The sequence below is a fragment of the Anomaloglossus baeobatrachus genome, chromosome 5, assembly GCF_048569485.1.
Source record: "Anomaloglossus baeobatrachus isolate aAnoBae1 chromosome 5, aAnoBae1.hap1, whole genome shotgun sequence".
Classification (NCBI taxonomy): domain Eukaryota; kingdom Metazoa; phylum Chordata; class Amphibia; order Anura; family Aromobatidae; genus Anomaloglossus; species Anomaloglossus baeobatrachus.
In genome coordinates this window covers 104,448,498-104,465,453 of record NC_134357.1, presented here as the reverse complement: position 1 = coordinate 104,465,453, position 16,956 = coordinate 104,448,498, and the positions used below count along the sequence as shown (strand labels likewise).

General features: G+C 42.4%; 1 protein-coding gene across 1 annotated transcript; it reads left to right on the top strand.

The window, feature by feature from the left end:
- The first annotated feature begins 1,526 nt into the window (after positions 1 to 1,526).
- Positions 1,527 to 12,308, top strand: ACTA2 (actin alpha 2, smooth muscle). Its single transcript, XM_075348741.1, has 9 exons — positions 1,527 to 1,632; positions 4,907 to 5,077; positions 6,049 to 6,177; positions 6,291 to 6,401; positions 6,780 to 6,864; positions 7,010 to 7,171; positions 7,257 to 7,448; positions 9,056 to 9,237; positions 11,999 to 12,308. The coding sequence occupies exons 2-9, from the start codon at positions 4,949 to 4,951 to the stop codon at positions 12,140 to 12,142; spliced, it is 1,134 nt and encodes a 377-aa protein (XP_075204856.1). The 5' UTR covers positions 1,527 to 1,632; positions 4,907 to 4,948; the 3' UTR covers positions 12,143 to 12,308.
- Positions 12,309 to 16,956: the final 4,648 nt, after the last annotated feature.

Genomic DNA, 16,956 nt, shown 5'->3' with positions numbered 1-16,956 from the left:
TTAAGGTACAAGTAATCCTCCTGATTTACGGACCACCTTGTCTTATAGTAATGATGATCTGTTGTATTGTTTCTCTTTACTTAGTTGAGTGGTTATTGTCACATAGATCACGTGTGGAATATAACTCAGCACTGTATGGAACTATGTACCAACACTGCCTCTGCGTAACACAACTGATGCTTGCAGACACTTTTTGACTGCTAGATTCCACAACTGAACCCATGATGAGGGATACATACACCTGAACCCATGATAAGGGATACATACACCTGAACCCATGATGAGGGATACATATACACCTGAACCCATGATGAGGGATACATACGCCTGAACCCATGATGAGGGATACATATACACCTAAACCCATGATGAGGGATACATACACCTGAACCCATGATGAGGGATACATATACACCTGAACCCATGATGAGGGATACATACGCCTGAACCCATGATGAGGGATACATATACACCTAAACCCATGATGAGGGATACATACACCTGAACCCTTGATGAGGGTTACATACACCTGAACCCTTGATGAGGGTTACATACACCTGAACCCTTGTTGAGGGTTACATACACCTAAACCCTTGTTGAGGGTTACATACATCTGAACCCTTGTTGAGGGTTACATACATCTGAACCCTTGTTGAGGGTTACATGCACCTGAACCCTTGATGGGGGGAGGGTTACGTACACCTGAACCCTTGATGGGGGGGGTTACATGCACCTGAACCCTTGATGGGAGAGGGGGGGGGGTTACATACACCTGAAGCCTTGATGGGGGGGAGGGTTACATACACCTGAACCCTTGATGGGAGGAGGAGGGTTACATGCACATGAAGCCTTGATGAGGGATATGTGTGAATTGAAATCCATTCCAGGTGATCACCTGATGAAGCTGCTTGAGATAAAGTCTGTGGTGTGTAAAATCATCTGTGTAGGGGTGTACTTTGAGGAATCTAACATGTAACACATACTCCAGTTTGTTTCATACATGTTTATCACTGTTTCCATATGTGCTCCTTCGTGGTTTTGCTGCTTTCAGTCTGAATCTACAATTTGCACATTTCAAAAAGAACAAAGAAAGGCATTGCATGAACAGGTGTGCCCTAACTATTGACCAGTACTGTATGTACCGTATTAGTGATCTCGTTAGAGCAGCAGGGATCCGTGTGTCACTCCCTTTTTGGAGAGCAGATTCCTACATGTACAGCGCGCGCCATACCTTTCTCCTGCCAGACGTGCACTGGATCTGCCCTGTATGGGAGTATGTTTCTTGATGCCAGGGGGCAGCCTGTCAGTAGTACAGTGACAGTATTTTACCAGCTGTCCGAATTTTTTTTCATTTGTTTATATTCCACAGCTGAAATCTCCTCCTGTTTCTTGAATACTATACTGGAATGCAATGGAAGAGACCCAGGGTCCTCATCCACCCAGATTAGAGGTTTTTGTCTTGAGGTCCCTATATGGATGTGTTAGAGTGAGAGATGGGGTAGAAGTCTGTCTGTGCTCCTTCTTTGGGAAGCTGGTGGGAGGAGAACAGGCCAACACACTATATAGCCAAACATGTTCCAGATTTCCCGTGCACCATCCCGGAGCAGCTAACCCCAGCAAAGCACTGTCAGGGTAAGTGATACCCAGTCACCGGTATACTGAGCCTGTGTGACCTCTGCAAGGGGATGGCTACATAGGCAGCCTGCAGTGTATATTATACCTGATGATGACTTTTAGCCTTCCTTCTATAACTTCCTTTTATATTACTTTGGGGCATCATAAGTTGCTGATGTAAAGATATAGCAGAGCTGAGATTGTCATTGTGAATTCACACAAGACTGCACTAAACCAGTGAGGGAAAAGATTTCAGCCCAGAACATGAAATGACAAATTCAGCTATGCTACATCTCTAAATACTAATTCAGCTCTGCTATATCTCTAAATACTAATTCAGCTCTGCTACATCTCTAAATACTAATTCAGCTCTGCTACATCTCTAAATTCTAATTCAGCTCTGCTACATCTCTAAATTCTAATTCAGCTCTGCTACATCTCTAAATTCTAATTCAGCTCTGCTACATCTCTAAATTCTAATTCAGCTCTGCTACATCCCTAAATTCTAATTCAGCTCTGCTACATCTCTAAATTCTAATTCAGCTCTGCTACATCTCTAAATTCTAATTCAGCTCTGCTACATCCCTAAATTCTAATTCAGCTCTGCTACATCTCTAAATTCTAATTCAGCTCTGCTACATCTCTAAATTCTAATTCCGCTCTGCTACATCTCTAAATTCTAATTCCGCTCTGCTACATCTCTAAATACTAATTCAGCTCTGCTATATCTCTAAATTCTAATTCAGCTCTGCTACATCCCAAAATTCTAATTCAGCTCTGCTACATCCCTAAATACTAATTCAGCTCTGCTACATCCCTAAATACTAATTCAGCTCTGCTACCTCCCTAAATACTAATTCAGCTCTGCTACCTCCCTAAATACTAATTCAGCTCTGCTACCTCCCTAAATACTAATTCAGCTCTGCTACATCTCTAAATTCTCATTTAAAGTCTGCACCTTTTAAGCAATAATTCATATTTTATGAGACCTTTATCTTAACTGAATGGAAACTGGAAGCAGATGTTTAACCATTTGTTGCCTGGAAGGAAGTAGAATAGCAGAGCAGATGTTTGCAAAGGTTTGATAAATGCTGTGAATGACTGGGGTTCTAGGCAGCAGACTGTGACCAGACAGTGATAAAAGTCAGCCCAGGTCTAGAGGCTGATAATGGGCATGTTCTTGCAATGAGGTCTGTCTGCAGGTACTAATATAGGCCTGCGCTCCATATGACAGTTTGATGGAATCTGGATGTAGCAGAGCTGAATGTGTGTTTTTGTTTCTTTGAGGCTGCAGTTGTGCACAGTCATAGTTCTCTGGGTTATAAAAGTTGAGGGGTTTAGCCTGCATTCCTGTGCTGAGTTATCTTGCGTTACGTCAATTGTCAAACTCAACTCTGCTACAATCAGTTTGGTGGTCTATGACTAAATATGGTTCGTGCTTGGAGTAGTTCTATAAATTTGACGTTTCTCGCGTCCCCTCCCTGGCTTTTTTTCTCTTTTGGCTGGCAGTAAGTCTTGGATGTGAGTTTGAACGAACAAAACCCCTGACCTGGAATTCTGCTCCCAAAAGATTCCAGACTATTGCCTAATTAGGAAGTGGATATTGTGAGCAGTCCCCTCCATCATTGGGGCACCTGGGAGAGCGCCGCCCGCACCCTAATAATCAGCCACATTCTGCTCCATGATTATACAGCTTTATATTTCTTTCAAATTTCTATTTTTTTTTTATTCTTTGCGAATGGGACAGAAGTTAGAACAGATGTAAAGTAAGAAATGGATTTTTTTTAAAGGGGTTTTCAGACATTAGCAAAGCATACAGATGAGTCACTGCTGTTGTGAAACATGAAGTTGTTCTAAGTGAAACAGTTTGAAACTTTGGAAGAAAATAAAGTGTAAGTGGATAATACGGTAATGAGAGAGCACGGGAGGGAGCGGCCACAGTGCAGGTGCTGTCACATAGGGATTTCCCATAGGGAATTTCTTGTACAGTGTTGTGACTATTAATAATAGTATACTCTTTCCTCTTTTATACTTTTTAGGTTGGGTTTTTTTTTTGTTTTGTTTTTTTTTCTGCTCTGGGACAATAATGTGACCTGCAATGACCCCCTCTACTGAAGGAATATAGTCTATGATACATTGCACATAAAACAACATTTTTGAATATTTTGACCTCCTTTTTTATATTTTTTGTTTTTACCTAAACAGATTTAATGAAAAAATAATTTATCTAGCCAAATATGTTTCTCTTGGGATTTGATAGACTGGTTATTTCTACCAAGTCTGAGCACCTCAGGGGTGTGTCTGGGGGGTGGGGTGGAGCAACAGCAGCATGTGCCATAGGTGGAGAGTGTGACGGGGATGCCAGACAACCGGGATATTTAGATACAGGCCTAGGGGAAACCAACTTAAAAGGTTATTCTAATCTCCAAGATCCTATCCCAATATGTAGTAGGTATAACCATATTAATAAATACCTCCAATTAGAAATGTAGTATAGATCTCCATGGTGGCTCAGTGGTTAGCACAGCAGTCTTGTAGCGCTGGGGTCCTGGGTTCAAATCCCACTAAGGACACCATCTGAAAGGAGTTTGTATGTTCTTCCCGTGTTTGCGTAGGTTTTTTCCGGGTATTCCGATTTCCTCCCACACTCCAAAAACATACTCACAGGGAATCTAGCTTGTGAGCCCCAATGGGGACAGTGTTGCCATTGTATGTAAAGCGCTATGGAATTAACAGCGCTATATAAATGAATAAATATTAAATATTATATTATAGCCTTGTCTCTTACCTCATGTGCAGGGCATTGCAGCTTGGGTATCCATGGTTACATCCACTCATATAGTAACAGCTAGTAGTTCCTGCTCATAACCATGGATACCTAAGTTGCAATGCCCTGCACATGAGGGAAGAGTCAGATGAACTATACTACATTTCTAATTGGAGGCATTTGCTAATATTACACCTACTACATATTGGGATAGGATATTTTGAGATGGGAATAACCCTTTTTAACCTTGGGTAAAAGACCTAGCTACAGGCTCTGGGCCACATCCTTACTTGAACTGAATACCTTCAGGGGCCGCTATTGTCGTGGTTGGGACATGAAGGTCCCAGCTTCTGGATCATATTAACGTAACCTTTTGATTTTTAGTTTTTCTGGGACAACGCATCAACTTTTAGATCATAGCTGATATTAAGCATGATGGTGACCAGTCATTTTCTTCAATGAGATCCTGACTGTTCCATAGTTTCAGTAACTCTTTACTAACTCCTATATACCTTCCCTCCACAGGTTTCTTGTTTGAGAGGCTTGAGTAAGTTATAATAAAACAAAATGTGCGACGAAGAAGATACTACTGCATTGGTGTGTGACAATGGTTCTGGACTTTGTAAGGCTGGCTTCGCTGGGGATGACGCTCCGAGAGCAGTATTCCCTTCCATCGTGGGTCGCCCCAGGCATCAGGTAAAAGGGCGACCTTCAAAGTTTCTTTGTAGTTTCCTTATCTCATCATATCCTATTTACAAGAACCTTATTACATGAAATTTCTAATTCCATTTATTACACGAGCTTCTTTGTGCCCTATATAATTTTTCTATATACCGTAGCATCTGGGATCCTTTTTTTAAACTTCCCTATTGAATCCTACTCTTGATGTCTGACATTTTAGGATTACAAGAGTAGGGTGCTCCTTATCTTGCCTAGCACACACAAACTGAGACAATAGATATGTGGGCTCCAATTCATCAAGCGATTTTCCCCCCCCCCCCCCTCCCCAAGTTTTCTGCTCGAAATGTTGCAAAATGTTTGAGAAACTTCGGCTTGCACGAAAATGTTGAGACTTTTGGTGTTTTTGTACCAGTCTCGGCCAGAATTGACAACATTATGAAAGTGGGCGGAGGCTTTACTTGGTGGGGGTGTGGCCTGGCATGGATGAAAAATGTATCATAATTTGCCACAAAGTAGTATAAATTACAAGAGAAAGATGCGCCAAATGCATTAAGCGGCATCTTATTGAATTTGGGGTATCTTATTCCTGCACAGTGGCTATAGTGGATGGATATATATATATATCTCTATATATTTTCACACACACACACACACACACACAATATATATATATATATATATATATATATAATATGTGTGTGTGTGTGAAAATATATAGAGATATATATATATATATATATATATATATATATATATATATATATATATATATATATATATATATATATATATATATATATATATATATATATATATATATATATATATATATATATATATATATATATATATATATATATATATATATATATATATATCCATCCACTATAGCCACTGTATACATATAACCACAAACCCATTTAACCACTTTCCACCACCACTTCTGCTTGGTTCACATGGCTAATCTGCTCTTGCTCCTTACACAGGGTGTGATGGTGGGTATGGGTCAGAAGGACAGCTATGTTGGTGATGAAGCTCAAAGCAAAAGAGGTATCCTCACACTGAAGTACCCTATTGAGCATGGCATCATCACAAACTGGGATGACATGGAGAAGGTATATTTGACCACTGCCATACACATTTATGTCAGTTTTTCACTATATATTTATTATAATAACCCAAGAATAAAATAGATAAAATATCTAATGTCTTTATTTGTTTCTTAAAGATCTGGCATCACAGTTTCTACAATGAATTGCGTGTGGCTCCAGAGGAACACCCAACCCTTCTCACAGAGGCCCCATTGAATCCCAAAGCAAATCGTGAAAAAATGACCCAGGTACAAATTGTTGAGCATCATCTTTCATCTACGCTCATTCTACCTACTTATTGCTATCATTAGACCAAAAAGTCTAAAAAGTTAAATATCACAGATCTAGATGAAAACAAGACCTTTTTCTACTTTGGGCAAAGATTCAATTCATGTCCTAGTCCTAACTCTTAATACCCTTCCCAAGAATATGCATCTTATTGGTGGCCACATATCCTGCCAACACATATCTAGACTCCTGGCAAAAGACCTACTACTAGCTTCTCTAGAAGGATATCCCCATAATTTGGGGGCATTCTCAGACCAGTGAATCTCTTCTAGACTTCAAGGTTAAGAGAATAAGCTTTTAAGGTGTCTTCTCATCACATGTGATTTTTTTCCTTGCAGATTATGTTTGAGACCTTCAACGTACCAGCAATGTACGTTGCTATTCAGGCGGTGCTATCCCTATATGCTTCTGGCCGTACAACTGGTAAGTAAAGGTCAGAACTTTAAACAATTAACCACAATGGTAGACCATTTAAAATGGGAATCAACTAAAACTCCGAGTTAGCCAATAGGGCACAATTACCAATAAAGCAAAAATATGGCAGTTGACCAATGATTCCTCTTTTTAGGTATCGTACTTGACTCTGGTGATGGTGTCACCCACAATGTACCAATTTATGAAGGTTATGCCCTCCCTCATGCCATTATGCGTCTTGATCTGGCTGGTCGTGACCTAACAGACTACCTCATGAAGATCTTGACTGAACGCGGCTATTCTTTTGTAACTACTGGTAAGACTAATGGTTTCCCATCTGTCAACTTGCAGTAGCGACTACTAATAAGCCAGTAATCATTGCCTTTTTCTCTTCTGTATAGCTGAAAGAGAAATTGTCCGTGACATTAAAGAGAAACTGTGCTACGTGGCTCTGGACTTCGAAAATGAAATGGCCACTGCCGCCTCTTCTTCTTCCCTGGAAAAGAGCTATGAACTTCCGGACGGTCAGGTCATCACCATTGGCAATGAGAGGTTCCGCTGCCCTGAAACGCTCTTCCAGCCATCTTTCATTGGTGAGTTCAGTGAATAAAGTTTCATTATGCTGGTATTAATTATTTGGATGGCTGATATCCTTAGGCACTTGGTATGTGCCTGTTCGGACATTCAGTTTCTCTTCCATTTTGGAAACGGATCAATTATGCAATCAGAAGCAGGGGGCTACACTGATTATTTGGAGGTCCATTTTCTAGAACAGGAAAAAGCCTTATGCAGAACTTTTTTCTAACAAACGGAACGCAAACGGACCACATAATAATCATTGGTGCCCCCTGCTTCTGTTTCCATAAATTATGCAACTAATTGCTTAAAGGGAACCTTTGATCAAAACTTATCAGATCACTGGAATCATTGCTCGGGGGGGGGGAGGGAGCACACCCACAGCAGTGTAGGTGACAAATTGGTGTGGATGGGGAGAGCAGGAACGAGGAACAACGGGACAGAATCCTATCCACTTCCCTGCACAAGTCAGTGACATTGATTGACAATAGTCCCCACTAGTCTGGTGACCACAGGCAGAGAGCGCAGGGTTAATTATCTGTTGTTTATAAACACTTACATTTAGGTTTAAGGGTATCGTCTCACTAAACAACGTACCAGCTATTCTGACCGCGATACGACCTGGTTAGGATCGCTGGTACATTGCTACAGGGTCGCTGGTGAGCTGTCAATCAGGCAGATCTCACCAGCGACTAGCGACTCGTGTAACGATGCTGCACTTGGTAACCAGGGTAAATATCGGGTAACTAAGCAAAGCGCTTTGCTTAGTTACCTGATATTTACCCTGGTTACCAGCGTACACCGCTTACAGGCTGCCAGCGCTGGCTCCCTGTATACGTAGCTAGGGTACACATCGGGTTACTAAGCAAAGCGCTTTGCTTAGTTACCAGATATTTACCCTGGTTACCAGCGTATGCTGCTTACACAGTCAGTGCTCATTGGTCTCTCACCGTCAAACACGGCGATGTGTGCACAGCGGGAGACCAACGAGCAAAAAATGAACCAGAACAGTGTGTAACGATCAGCGATTTCACAGCAGGGACCAGGTCGCTGTTTAGTGTCACACACACAGCAAGATCGCTTATGAGGTCACTGGTACGTCACAAAACCTGTGACTCAGCAGCAATCTCGCTATGTGAGAAGTACCCCTAAGACTAATACAGACATCATTGAAGGGTGTAAGGAGGCTGATGGGTAAATCCAGACAGATTACTTCATTTGTTTACAAATAGAACATACAAACGGAATGTTCAGACAGACATGTGACCAGAGCCGTATGTAGACTTAGCGCTACACATTGAGTTACCATTACTATTTTGTCGCTGGTTTTTCATCTATACATTGAAATTTCTTTATTTTTTCCACTTATATAGTGCCATTAATTCCATAGCGCTTTACAGACTCCAGCATTGCTGTCCCCATTGGGACCCAATCCCAATCTAAATTCCCTATCAGTATGTCATGAGTGTGGTAGGAAACCCACACAAACAAAGGGGGAACATACAAACTCCTTACAGATGTTGTCCTTGGTGGGATTTGATTTGGTGCTAACCACTGGGCCACGTGCTGCTCTTGAGATCAGTGTGTTCATGTGTTAACCTATAAATCCCATCTCATTACACAGGAATGGAATCTGCTGGTATCCACGAAACCACTTACAACAGTATCATGAAATGTGACATTGATATCAGGAAGGATCTGTATGCCAACAATGTACTGTCAGGAGGTACCACCATGTACCCTGGCATTGCTGACAGAATGCAAAAAGAAATCACTGCTTTGGCTCCCAGCACAATGAAAATTAAGGTAAATGTTCTACATTAATTGACGCCTACATGACTTTCTAGGGAATTTTCACAATACTTGGCTTAGTGCTACAGTATGCTTTATAGCATTTTCTATATCCTCGACTGTCATATACCGTAGCTGACATCCTATAAGTTTGAAGAAAAGGAAATGTTTAGCATATTTTTGTGCATCTGTAGGCGGTAAACCACATATATGAAAGCGTAGCTTAAACATTAATCATGATACTGGGGGTTTCCACCCTTCCATTAAAGTGGTCTTTGTTTTTCACCTTTGCTAAATCCGCCTGTGCCATACTGTGTAGATGCATAGGCCAAGGCATAAAATCCTACATCCAAAAACTGGCTGACTTTAGAAGAGTGTGCTGGTCTGACAGAAACCTAGCGGACAACCAACAGACAAGTAGTCACTGCTCAACACAGAGCTGACTACTTGTCTGAGGATATCAGCGAAAACACATATGTAGAAGAGCTAGATGTGTCATTTGGCATTTAGCACAATATATATATATATATATATAATATAGTATACTATATGGTAGAAGTAGAGGTATACCTTGAGAAATATTAAGCTGCAGAGGTATTATGATGCCCAGACAATGCGCCCCAATTGCAGCAGCTAAGCTATCTGTGCTATATCTGCAGACTAAAAGAGCAGTAAAAATGTAATAAAGGCACAGCCAGATGGCGTGGGTGAAATTCATACTATTTTTCATTCTTATGACCATTAGATTGCCCAATAGTAAGTGAACGGATTCTTGGCTGTTTTGCCACTACGCCATGGTGGCAGCCGTATGTACGGTCCTGTTTGTTTCTGGTGACTAGTATCTCCGTTGACCTTGAGACCTCTATAAGTAGACATTCACTTATAGGCTACGTAAACCTTAGATGCCAGCAGTCTTGAATGTTTGGAAACCATCTCATCAAAATTTTGGGCATTTTTCTGGCTAAACAAAGGTTTACATAAGTTACCCACCCACTTTTGTGTACTCCTCAGGTAGGAATGTTGGTTGGGACCTAAATTGAACCAGTCCTTTTAGGAGAACTTGCAGAAGAATGTCTGTCTGCCTCCAGCTCCTCTCCTCATCTCTCCATAAACATTTTTAGAAACATCGGCTTCCATCTCCTCTCAGTAATGTGACAATCTATCTTCACTGAACACAGATTTTACTCATGAATTAATAGTGAAAGATCAGTCCAGGAGGAGAAATTAGATTTCTATGTTAAGATACAGTGTGTCCACCCATATCCTGTTCACCGCCATTAACTTGAGAATGGCAGCAGCTATAGGAATAGAAGTGGTGTCTAGGTATAGTAAAGTAGCCATGCGCTACGCAATGAAAGCACCTATAGCGCCACCTGGTGGAAAACAACAGAGTTACCATTTTTATCTCGAAAACAGAACGAGATAGAGAAAAAAAGTGAATTAAAAAATTTTAGGGCATCATCAATTCATACGAATCGATACCTTGCATACAGAAATGCTATGATTAGAACGTGTAAAATTCACAAGGCTGCGGACGTGAAGCGATACATCATGGAGACTTTCCTATAAGTCATTGGGTATTGTGGCTACGTAGAGTGGTCTCCACGCTCACCTGACCTGACCCAAAGGGACTTCTTTCTGTGAGGTCACATCAACCAGCAGGTGTATGCGACCCCTCCACCAACATTGCAGGACCTACGACGACGTATCACAGATGCTTGTGCAAACGGGTCACCTACCATATTGCACAACGTGCAGCAAGATACAGTATGCTGTCCATAGTCCAGATGTGCATTGCAGCTGACGGGGTCCACTGTGAGCATCAAAGTTAAATGAGCGCCATATGTATGACCAGCATTCAATGTTGTTTTTTTTTTTGGGGGGGGTCATGCGTTTCATATCATAGCATTTCTGTATGCAGGGTGTCGATTCATATTGAATTGATGATGCCGTACAATTTTTTTTATTTCACTTTTTTTCTTTCTCGTTCCGTTTTCGAGATAAAAATGCTAACTCCGTTGTTTTCCACCAGGTGGCGCTATAGGTGGTTTCATTGCGTAGCGCATGGATACTTTACTATACCTAGACACCACTTCAATACCTATAGCTGACGCCGTTCTCACGTTAATGGTGGAGGACAGGATATGGGTGAACACACTGTATACTATAATAACAACTTTATCATCACTTGTGCTATTGATGAATGAAAATGACAGTTACACTTTAAAGGGAATCTGTCACCAGGTTTTTGCTCTTCCATCTGAGAGAAGCATCATGTAGACACACAGACCCTGATTCCAGTGATGTGTCACTTACTGAGCTGTTTGCTGTCAGTTTGATAAAATCAATGTTTTTTCTGCTGCAGATCTAGCAGTTAAAACAGAGCTCATGAATATGCTGGACTACCTAGCAGCACGCCAAGTAGTCATGTAATGATAATCTACTGCTGATTAAACAGTGATTTTATCAAAACTTCACTATAATCAGCTCAGTAAGTGACACATCGCTGGAATTATGGTCTCTGTCTCTACATTATACTGCTCTCAGATTACGTGGCAACAACCTGGTGACAGATTCCCTATAAGCATTTGCACCATAACATGCACAGCATAACAAGAAAGCTTGGTATGTTTCAGTGTATATTATATTCACGATATGGAACTAAAAAAAAAAATAATGACTGATTCCCATGTAGTCAATCATTGATCTTGACAAGTCATTTGGACTGCAGACATAACTTTCATAGATTTAACTTTGTCCCTTTTTGTCCCTGCAGATCATTGCTCCTCCAGAACGCAAGTACTCTGTCTGGATTGGCGGCTCCATCTTGGCCTCCCTTTCTACCTTCCAGCAGATGTGGATCAGCAAACCAGAATACGATGAAGCCGGCCCCTCCATTGTGCACCGCAAATGCTTTTAAATGTTCTTTCTTTTTATATTGTCTTCAATTCCAAGATATATCTTCAAGTGTACTCCAAGTACATGGCCACCATTTCATTCCAAAATATGTCTTAGGCGCTAATTCGATAAAGTATTTTTTTTGTTTTGTTTGTTATGAATAAAGCTTAATCTATTCTACAAATTAACTATTTTGAGTTTACATTACAACAGATATATATACTGTATATAATATATATAATCTTAATATACATAATTGCCAGCCCTGTCAGTTGCACAGCTGCAGTTCGCGCCCACATCATAGCCATGGTAACCAGGGACAACAGTGCAGGCGGAACCCAAATTATGGGCTGAGTAAGCACAATTCTGTTCCCAGTCTAGCATTGTGCTGCCCATACCACATCCAGATATAATGAGGTGTTGGTGTTTTAAATTACACATTTGCGATATCACAGAGCAGTAAGGAGGCATGGCCGGGTATGTCCGCCCTTGCCTGATATCGCCAATTAGTCACAACAGCTTAGAGGAGACCATATAGTGTAAATGTACCGCCCCGAGGCTCGGATCCGGGCTCGTCGGTGGGTGGGTCGAGCTTCTCCCGGACCCGGGGGTCAAATTGCTCTGAAGGGATGCTGGTGCTACGTGAGGGGTGGTGTTCGGTGGGGAGGTCCACAGCCGAGGCCGTGGTTGTTTGTTGGGGGTTAAGTTCGTGACGCCACCCACGGGTTGTGGTGAATGGATGGACACCACCGCTGCCGTTGACTAGGCTCCCAGGGACGGTGTTGCGCAGTTTGGTGTTGAGCCCTCAGTGGGTAGGGGTGATGGTCCCGGGGGGCCCGAGGGAGGTGCTGAGGCGGGGGGATGGATGCGTGCTGGTGTGCCGGTGCAGTGCGGCGCGGTGCACGGCCCGAGGGCACTGTTGTACTCACTATTACAGACACACTGGAGTCTCTGGTAAACCAAACAAGATGGTGGACGGTGCCCGCAGCCGGCTGCGCTTTTCCCCTTTCTCAGGTTGGTGGTTTCTGCCTTTCTCCTGCACCTTGCTTTTAGTAGAATGGTGACTCCTATGCCTAAGCAACGGTAGTCCGCTCCCAAGCTTTGTGTGTGTGCCGGTAGAGCCCTTTTGTCCGCAGACGCTGGCCCATGGGGTCTCGATGCCTGGCCGGTGGCTTTCTATCCCTATGGTTGGGCTGTTGCCTTTCTTGGGTGGGAAAGGACCTAAAGTCCAGACCCCAATCAGTAAACTCTACTCGGTCCAGTGGTTTCTGGGCCTTGTACTGAGTCTGAGTACCCCTCCTGGTGCTCCGGTTTCCAATCGGTTCCCCGGTTCGGTACCGGCCGGCCACTACCCGGTCCCGGTCCCTTACGGTTCCACCGGCTGTAATCCCAGCTCCTGCAGGCGGCCACCACCATCTGCCTCCTGGCCACAGGGTATCCGGGCTCCGACCCAGATCCCTGGCAGATGTCTCCTCTTTGCTACCACTCTCCTCCACTGCTGTCACTAATCTGCTGTTTTTCCCGCCTCAGGCCATCCGAACTCCTCGGTGGGCGTGGCCAATGGCCTGGGTGTGGACGTCAGAACCTGAGAGGGGTGACTCAGGGTTTTAAGGTTGGCTGCTGGTACCTTTTTAGGGGAAGGTGTTTGTGCAAGGACCTACCTGTGACTACCTGGCTAGTCCAGGGCGTCACATAAACACACACACAAGGTTGACACCACATAGTGAACACACCTCAAGAAACACAACACCAGATACCAATATACAGCACACAACAAGGAAGAGAGAGTGCACAGGGGTGAAAGAGGTCAAATGACGCAACACACACAATACACAAATTCGGAGGAATGACATATAACAGATATATTGGAAAGCACAAACAGTGTGGTGACATGTTCACTGCTCCTGTCACACCACTAAGCATAGACAGATGTTCATTTCACCGCACTCCCGATGCGATAGCATCGGGCCTATTTCTAGTCTAAATATAAAATAATGCAGTTAGCATGACACCTAGTGGTAGTGGTCTATCAATGAATCATTGGCAAAAAATAGAAGTCTAAATATCTAATGATCAACTTGCTGCACGTTTCCTAAGGGGTTGTGGGGCCAAAGAACGTCAGAGGAGCTTAAGATCTAATCTAACCACTATAGTAAGTAACTTTAGTAGGACAGGTAATTAGCAGAGCTGTTTTTTAAAGAGTCTTCCTCTTCGTGTCAATCCCTGCCACAATCATTTAGGAAATGCAGCATCCATCGTATGTAGTACATGATTCTGATGGTGAGGCACCACTTTTGTCATAAGTAGGTTTTCCTATACTTGGGGTAAAGATTCAGATGCTCCTCAGACCTTTTTTCTCTATAGCAGGAGTGGATCATTCATGTTACAACATGAAAAGGATTTTAAAATATAACTTTTAATAGTGCCTCCTAAAATGATATATAATCAATAAAAACGTGAAGCATAAAATGTATTACCTGTTTTTTTAGGTCACCAAGCTCAAACGGACCAAAAAATCAGGCACGACGCACACAAACACATCCTCTTAGGTCAGGCTAGTTGCCATAGTACCTTATAATTCTCCAAGACAGTTATTACAGGGAACCGCCCTCCACAATCTATCTTGGAGATTCAACAATTTTTTGAGGAATATTGGTGATACACATTACCACTTATTTATTCACATGGCATTTTAATTCCTCCAAGCAGACATCATATAACTGGGAGTTATATGATGTCTGCTTGGAGGATAAAGCGATAAGATAGCCAGGGAGGCTTATCAGTATTTTCTCCACGTCTGAAGTAAATAAGGTTGATGAAACATTGGTTAAGCCCGCCATGTGGTGAGACTATTCCATTTTTTACAAAGGTCATTTAGGAATTAAAATGCCATGTGTATAAATAAGTGGTAATGTGTATCACCAATATTCCTCAAAAAATTGTTGAATCTCCAAGATAGATTGTGGAGGGCGGTTCCCTGTAATAACTGTCTTGGAGAATTATAAGGTACTATGGCAACTAGCCTGACCTAAGAGGATGTGTTTGTGTGCGTCGTGCCTGATTTTTTGGTCCATTTGAGCTTGGTGACCTAAAAAAACAGGTAATACATTTTATGCTTCACGTTTTTATTGATTATATATCATTTTAGGAGGCACTATTAAAAGTTATATTTTAAAATCCTTTTCATGTTGTAACAAGAATGATCCACTCCTGCTATAGAGAAATGTGACATTTTGGAGGGTGAATTTTTCAAGTATCATACTACTATATTATACTCCTCAGACCTTTTATCTAGAATTCCCTGAAATACAGCGGTCCCGTCACTCAACACCCATATCATACCCCTCCCGCGCTCCCCAAGCTATTATATATACCTGCCTTTTATACTAGTGACATGTTTGAGTCTTGGGTATATCACCTGGGTCACAATGTAAGTCTTGTCACGTGGTCCCCCAACTATTGAAAGCCGTTTATAATCTTCATCTTTTGGGGGGCTTTTTGAGCTCCAGAGCCTGGGGATTTTCCCTTGATGCTCCAAATTGATTCCGGCAAGTAGTTTGGTGGCTGTAGGTTTTTATCAATGAGGCTCATACATTTTATTTTATAAACCGTTTAAAATATTATACAAATCAAATTACCTTAAGGTAAATTAGTGATAATAATGAAATGTAAATCCAATTATACACTCAGCTACATTATAAAGACTGAGCAGAGCGGAGTTTGCCCCGAATCGTCTCCTTTCTGCATCCTAATTTAGTAAGTTTTTACTTACAGTATAAAAACGGAGTGTCTGCGTTATTAAACTATGCAATAGCTACTAAATTACTAAGGAACAAATTCATACTGTGCAGTGGTAAATACAGAAGTTAGGGAGCAACAGATCAATAATCCTGGTGGGCCACTATTTTATATGCCTAGTTCAGGCACTCAAAGGCTTGATCATTGTATTCCCCACCCTTTCCTTGACAATTTGGCCACACTCTTAAGGCCCCGTCACACGCTACGATATATCTAACGATAAAATGAAGGAAATGAAGGATATCTAACGATATGTCGGCGGGGTCATGGAGTTAGTGACGCACATCCGGCATCGTTTGATATATCGTACCATGTGACACCTCCGAACTACTGTTAACGAGCAAAAATACCTTATCGTTGCTCGTTGACACGTCGTTCATTTTCATAATGTTGTTCCTCCTTTTGTGCGCCGGTTGTTCATCATTCCCGAGGCAGCACAAATTGCTACGTGTGACACCCCGGGAACGACAAACATAGCTTACCTGCGGCCGCCGGCAATGCGGATGGAAGGAGGTGGGCGGGATGTTATGTCCCGCTCATCTCCGCCCCTCCGCTTCTATTTGGCGGCTGCTGTGTGATGTCGCTGTGACGCCGAACATCCCTCCCCCTTCAGGAAGAGGATGTTCGCCGCCCATAGCGACGTCATTAGGGAGGTAAGTACGTGTGATGGGGGTTAACAACTTTGTGCGCCATGGTCAACGAATTGCCCGTGACGCACAAACGACAGGGACGGGTGCGATCGCACGATATATCGATGCGTGTAACGGGGCCTTTAGGCCGGTTTCAGACGTCCGTGTTTCAGGTACGTGTGACATACGTTTTTAAAACGGATGCCACACGTATCCATGTTATTATTTGCTGTTAATCACACATCCGTGTTTTCACACGGACCGTGTGACCTCTCATGACCCTGCACACACGCAGACATGTCCGTTTTTTCTCAAGCAGCACTGGTGTCACATGGATCGCACACTGATGTGATCATTGTGACATCAGTGTGACATGTACCGGAGAAAACACGGGTCTATATAATAAAAA

Coding starts and splice junctions, on each gene's coding strand:
- ACTA2 (XM_075348741.1), top strand. CDS start 4,949: ATGTGCGACGAAGAAGATACTACTGCATTGGTGTGTGACAATGGTTCT. Junction 6,178..6,290: donor ACTGGGATGACATGGAGAAG/GTATATTTGACC, acceptor TGTTTCTTAAAG/ATCTGGCATCACAGTTTCTA. Junction 6,865..7,009: donor TGCTTCTGGCCGTACAACTG/GTAAGTAAAGGT, acceptor TCCTCTTTTTAG/GTATCGTACTTGACTCTGGT.